At 45.9% G+C, this 6557-nt stretch overlaps 1 protein-coding gene across 1 annotated transcript; it reads left to right on the top strand.

Moving 5' to 3' along the window:
* The first annotated feature begins 314 nt into the window (after positions 1 to 314).
* Positions 315 to 2821, top strand: LOC108831948 (uncharacterized protein At3g60930, chloroplastic-like). The gene is made up of 4 exons (XM_057001684.1): positions 315 to 885; positions 1082 to 1255; positions 1360 to 1898; positions 1976 to 2821. Exons 1-4 carry the CDS (start codon positions 315 to 317, stop codon positions 2819 to 2821), a joined length of 2130 nt encoding a protein of 709 aa, XP_056857664.1.
* The last annotated feature ends 3736 nt before the right edge of the window (positions 2822 to 6557 follow it).

The raw sequence follows: 6557 nt of genomic DNA, 5'->3' as shown, positions 1-6557 counted from the left end.
TAGATTTTCTTCGATTAGATCGACGGTTTAGATTAAGGAGAGTTTGAAATGTGGTTTCAGATTTTTGAGACGTGATGGGATATAAAGCTGCGAGTATTAACTGCATGTCTCTCCACTTTCTCCACGCCTCCGATGGTTTCCAAGGTAACTTCTCCCCTCTCCTTTATTTTACTGCGTATTCTTTTGTTTTTTTTTATCTCTGCTTCTTGATCGAACTTGCTCTTCATCCCTAAGTTCTCTAGAGATTCCGTTTTTGCTCAACTCAACTCGATCCTTCCCCTTTCACCTCCTTTCTCTTTACCCTTTTACTTATCATGAGTCAAAAAGAAAGCTCCGGTGAAATTCAAATCTTTGCTTCCGGTGCTCGTCTTATGAAGGTTAAACAAGAGGCCGGAGAGAAGATGAAGAAAGACGCCAAGAAGGCTAAAGATTTGATTGGACCGAGAGTCAAGAGGATGAAGAAGAAATATGGCAAGAGCACCTCCTCTTGTCTTCACTCTCCCTCGCTGTTGAAGAGTCAGGATGTCGTTAATCTTGTCGTTCAAGCTCACGGCAAGAGCGATCTAGCCAGGGCTTGTACTGACGATGAAACTCCTGAAACTGTTCCGGAGGGTTGGTTCTGTATTCATGAGAAATACATCTCCAAATGCCACCTTAGGTTCCCTCTCCCAACCCTCTTGCTAGACCTCCTAGATCACTATCAGCTGGCCCTTTCCCAACTTTGCCCCTCGGTTATCCGATTGGTGAACGGATTCATCACCAGGGCTAAAGAAGAAGGAGTTATCGTAGGGTTGAGTGAGCTGATGAGTCTGTTCCTGATAAAGGAAAGCTCTTCCAAGGATGGCGGAGGCGGGACCTATTACCTCCCATGTCGTCCGGGGCTAGGCATTTTTAAGTTCACGGCCAGTGATGATGATGGCGAAAGAAATATTTCTATGTCAAGATCGACCCTTTGACGGTTCCTGTAGGCCGAGACCTCAGGGCCTCTTGGTCTGACATTTCTGGTTAGGATTTTTAGGGATATGTTTGTATATTATTTTTGCTTATCGCGATTTGCTAACTTGTTTGATTCTTCTTGCAGAGATTGAGGACCCTGTCAAGTTATCCGGTAAACTCACCAGAGCTATCCACAGGATGCTGCAGCACAGCCCTAATACTTGGGGAGCTTATACTACTTCGAGAGTTGGATCAGCTAGGTTCCCTGAACGATACAAGACTTCCTTTCCTGATTCAGTCACAGTTGCTGGTCTAGAAGGTGACCTTCCTTTATTGATTTTAGATTTTCAATGTTTGAATTCGTCTTTTGGACTAAGGATTCTCTTCATGATTCAGTCTCTGAATGTGAATCGATATTTGAAGTCTCGTCTGGAGCCAGTACCTCTGAAAAAACTCAGTCACAGAAGATGCCTATTCAGCCCTCATTCCGTTCCAGGGGCCGATCAACTAAGGCTGCCAGCTCCTCTCGGGGAAGCGACAAGAATCAAGGAGGATCCTTCCTCAGCACGGTGAATGATGTTCTTGATGATGGAGGCTCTGCTCCTGCCAAAGATGCCAGTTATTCTGAGCCTAAGGTTCAGGAAGTTGTCCCTCACCCTGAGGTTCCGGAGGTGGAAGCTGATCCTCAGATGGCGAAGGATACTCATGAATTTGAGCCTCCGAGGAGCAAGAGGTCCAGGACCGACCAAGTTGACAGACCTTCTAGGTCTTCCTCTTGTTCCTCTAGAGGAGGAACCGTCGGCTGGAACTTCACTCACTCGAAGCCTGGATCAGTCTTTGATGACTCGTGGGGTTTGGCCACGCTAATGAGGCATATGAAGAGAATCGGGTGCGCCCTTCCCTCAACCGCTAATCTCACGAACAAGGAAGAGTATGTTGAGATTGCCCACTTCATGGGTCAGGTATGATCTCGACTCTAGTCTTTTAACTTAATCCTTTTCGGAAGATGTTTCGTAAGTTATTGTTTTCGTTTTTGTAGCTAGCTGGAGCTATCAACAGGGCTCAGTTCAAGTTTGAAGAAACTGTTCACAATGCCCCCAACGCTGGTGAGCTAGCTCAGGTTACTGAGCTAATTAGAGCTACTAAAGTAGAGCTTGACCAAGCTCGGGTTCAGGTCTCTGAACTCCAAGCTGAGGTCAAGAGACTTGGATCCAAAGCCGACATCCAGCAAGGGAAAATTGAGAGTCAAACGGTGGACATCCAGGTGAAGAGCCGGAAGATCGCTGAGTTAGAGTCTGCTCGGAAGATAGCCGAGTATCAGGTCAATGAACTGATTGCTTCGTCCCAAGACAGCCAGAAGAACATCGAAGCTGAGGTCAAATTGGTTGTTAGGAGAGGAAAGAAAGAGGTAGCTGATGCCTACAACAAGATCTTGGCCTCCGTGAAAGAGAAGTTTGCCAAGAAGAAGGATGAGGTCGAGCTCCATATTTATGCTCAAGAACTTCAGGCCAACACTGACCTTTTGAAGGATATGATGGAGAATGAAATCCAGAATGCTGAGGACGAGTATAATCGTCTAATGACCTTGATGCCAGAGGCGGCTGCTGCGTACGAGAAGGCGCAAGTCTCAGACTTCTCGATCAGCAAGCTTCCTCTTCCTCAACTCTCTGAGAGCTCAGGTACTTTTGAGATCAATATGTTCAATCTCCCCTTTTCTGGAGAGTATGGTTCTAACTTAGGTTTGGTGGACCCTGATTTAGCTCCAATCGAGGCATCCGAAATGGGGGATGATAAGGAGGCAGATGAGGGAGGTCCAGCCAAAGAAGGTGAACCATCTGAAGGAGATAAGAGTGTCGGGAGGAGCTTCCGTGATGATGATGTCTAAGAGCTGAGGCTCTTTAAAAATGTTGTTTTCATGACTATTGCCCAAGGGGCTTTTAATTTTGTTTATGTACCAGATTTGCAGCTTGAGGAGGCTTTTAAACCTTGACTTGTTTTAGGGTCTTCGGAACCCTTGGTAGCCTAGAGAGGCTTTTAAACCCTTTTTATCTGAATTTGGTTTTTATTTTCGTTCCAAGTCTTTCGATTTGACTTAGTCTTTTTTTTGGATGAATTCGAACTTTGTTAAGAGTTTCAATAGGAAGAGGTTTAGTGAATCCTCAGAATTAGATCTCGGGTTCTAGAAGACTTGGATTGTCTTTAGTTCCTTAAGAGGAATTCTTGGAATATCGAGATTAGCTCAAGGTTTTTAGGAACCTGAGTTTGGTTTGGGCTTTCTTTTGAGAGTGGTTCATGGGAACCTGAATTTGTTTGTGGGATTTTAAGACCCTTCAAGACTTGCTTAGGATTTTAAGACATTTTGAGATTTGTTAAGGATTTTAAGACCTTTGTATTTTGTTAAGGATTTCAAGACCTTAGGTTCAGATCCGTGGAGACCTGTTTTAGTTTGAGGGTTTTAAGACCTTAGGTCCAGATCTGTGGAGACCTGATTTTGTTTGAAGGATTTTAAGACCATGGGTTCAGATCTGTGGAGATCTGATTTTGTTTGAAGGATTTCAAGACCTTGGTGGTTTCTAAGGAAAAGATCTTAGGCTTAAGTTTATCAGTTTAGATTTCGTTTGAAGGATTTTAAGACCTTCGAGAGTCATTAAGGGTTTTAAGACCTTAGGTACAGGTTCTTAGAGACCTGGGTTGATCCGAAGATTTTAGGTTCAGGTTCTTGGGGACCCGAATTGTTAAAGAGTCAAGGTATCGAAAATAATTCCTTTATTGGCGATTGAATACATGGTATCATAACAATCATACAATATCATAATGAACATAGAATTACTGTATCATAATAATCATACAATTGCTCCTTGGGCTATGTGATTTTAATCAGACATATGCCCCTTTTGGTCGTGGTGAACAGAGTGTTGAAATGAGGTTGGGGCTGCACTCATGACGGAGTTGCCTACGTACCCAGTCAAGGGATCAAGCCTAACGTAGTTCAAGAAGTTTAGTTACCTAATGATAGTATCTCTTAAGATTCATGGCGTTCCACGATCTGATTTCAGGTACCCCGGTTCGCACCTTTTGGAGCTTGTAAACGCCAGGTCGTACCACATGGATGATCCGATAGGGACCTTCCCAGTTGGTTCCTAACTTCCCAGCATCTGGTTCCTTGGTTCCTTCGAAAACTTTCCTAAGTACTAGGTCACCTACAACGAACTGTCGGGGCCTGACTTTGGAGTTGTACTGTCGTGCCATTGCTTGCTGATAGTTTTGAATGCGAATCAGAGCTCGGTCCCGTCTTTCCTCGATTAGATCGAGGCTGTCCGTCAGGAGCTGGTCATTAGCTACAGGATCGGACGTACAGAGGTCCCGGCGGAGGCTACCAGCAATGGTTTCGGCTGATAAGACAGCTTCCATCCCGTAGGCTAAGGAGAAAGGGGTTTCCTCTGTAGCCTTTCGTGGGGTGGTTCGATATGCCCAAAGTACTTCAGGTAACTTTTCTGACCAGAGTTCCTTCTGGGTTCCGAGGCGTTTCTTGAGGTTGGCTAATACTGATTTATTAGCAGCCTCCGCCTGGCCGTTTCCTTGAGGGCGTCGAGGTGTTGAGAAGGTCAGGCGGATATTCCATTTGTCACAAAATATTTTGAAGTCGTGGGATATGAATTGTCCTCCATTGTCAGTCACGATTTCGTATGGGACACCGTGTCTACACACGATATCTTTCCACACAAATCGTTCGACCTCGACTCTGGTTACCTGTTGGAAAGCTTCAGCCTCTATCCATTTGTGAAGTAGTCTGTTAGGACTAAGAGGAAGCGTAGCTTCTTCTTTCCACTTCCCGACGCTACTAGTGGTCCTACGATGTCCATGGACCACCTCATAAATGGGTAAGGGGCGGATATGTTGGATAGCTTCTCCGCAGGTTGGTGTATAATCGGTGCATGCCTCTGGCATTTATCACATGAGGAAGAGTAGACCTCACAGTCTGCGATAATAGTAGGCCAGAAATAGCCTTGTCTTTTTATTCGGATAGCTAGAGCTCTGCCACCGGAGTGGTTTCCACAGGAACCGTCGTGCATTTCCTTCATGAGTTTCATAGCAACGAGGCCATGAACACATTTTAGGTAAGGTCCGGAAACGCTTCGTTTATGGAGGGCAGAATTGATTATGCAGTATCTTGCGCTTAATGCTTTGAGTCTCCCATTTCTTGGGTGGAGTCTTTCCCTCCAGGATATATTGCATGATTGGTGTTCTCCAGTCCTCTCTTCCTACAACTTTGTTATGAAGAGACGAGGGAGGTTCCTGTTCGGGACCTGGTGTCGTGGTGCCCCCGGGGATATTCGTAGGATTAGGCTCCAAGGACTCTGAATTCTGAGGAATGTCTCCATTTTCCCCGTTATTCTCCGGGGTCCGGATGGTGCCCCAGATGAATTATTGAGAGCTGAGCGACTCTAGTTTTGACTCTGCAGACGATTGGGTCCAAGGTCTGGATGGTGCCCCCGGAGGTATTCATAGGATTTAGTTCCTGGGAGTCTGAATTCGAGGGAATACCTTCATTTTTGTCGTCGTTCACCATGTTTTGGATCGTGTTCCCGGAGGTATGTTTTTTAAGGCTACGTATTTTGGCTTTTGGGAACCAGAATGTTGTAAGAACTTAGGTAGCTACCGTTTCAGGACAGGTACCTTCGGTTTGCTCTTTTGTCTTGTTGTCTATCTCAGCTTTAGTAGCTATGTCGATGCTCGGTTTTTCGATTCCCTCTACGGGTATGATTCGTTTTACGAGGGGGTCTGATGTGGAGGCTAGAGCAGCCAACACATCTGCTGAGGAGTTCTCTCCTCGTGGGATCCTTGTTAGCTCGAACTTGTCGAACTGCCTAGTGAGGTTCTGGACGACTTCGAGATATGCCCCCATTCTTTCGTCCCTCATTTCGTATTCTCCGTGGAACTGGCTAGCTACTAGCTGTGAATCGCTATAAGCGTTTAGCTCTCGGATTCCGAGGCTTAGGGCAAGTTTTAGCCCTGCGATTAGTGCTTCATATTCAGCCTCGTTGTTTGAGGCGCTGAATCCGAGCCTATAGGACTGCTCAATGGTTTCTCCAGCTGAAGAGGTCAGCCTTAGTCCGAAACCGGAGCCTTGTTTTGATGAGCCTCCGTCGACATACAGGCTCCACTTTGGAGACTCCATTTCTGAGTCTAATTGCTCGGATGCTAGCTCAAAGATAAAATCGGCAAGGACCTGAGCCTTTGCTGCTGCTCGAGGTCTGTATTCGATGTCGTATTCACTGAGCTCTATGGCCCATTTAGCCAATCGCCCTGACTGGCTGGGGCTGTGCAATATCATTCGTATTGGTTGCGAAGTCATTACGATGATCGAGTGCGATTGGAAGTAAGGTCGTAATTTCCTGGCGGCTGTTACGACTGCTAGTGCTAATTTTTCCATTGTAGGGTACCTAGTTTCGGCGTCTATCAGACTCTTGCTAGTGTAATAGACAGGTCTTTGTTCGTTTTGTTCCTCTCGTACCAGCACGCCGCTAACTGCAGCAGTTGATACGGCGAGGTACAGATACAGTGGCTCTCCTACTACAGGTTTGGACAGGATCGGGTTCGGAGAGGTAAGCTTTCAATTG

Source organism: Raphanus sativus, unplaced genomic scaffold (genome assembly GCF_000801105.2).
Source record: "Raphanus sativus cultivar WK10039 unplaced genomic scaffold, ASM80110v3 Scaffold3863, whole genome shotgun sequence".
Classification (NCBI taxonomy): Eukaryota; Viridiplantae; Streptophyta; class Magnoliopsida; order Brassicales; family Brassicaceae; genus Raphanus; species Raphanus sativus.
Note: the sequence above shows the minus strand (reverse complement) of the source record. Positions and strands in the feature narration are given on the sequence as shown.

What these genes read in the sequence shown, in the direction of transcription:
- LOC108831948 (XM_057001684.1), top strand. Translation starts at nt 315, where the DNA reads ATGAGTCAAAAAGAAAGCTCCGGTGAAATTCAAATCTTTGCTTCCGGT. An exon ending in CACAGTTGCTGGTCTAGAAG is followed by an intron (nt 1,256 to 1,359) that starts GTGACCTTCCTT and finishes CGATATTTGAAG; the next exon opens with TCTCGTCTGGAGCCAGTACC. An exon ending in TTGCCCACTTCATGGGTCAG is followed by an intron (nt 1,899 to 1,975) that starts GTATGATCTCGA and finishes TCGTTTTTGTAG; the next exon opens with CTAGCTGGAGCTATCAACAG.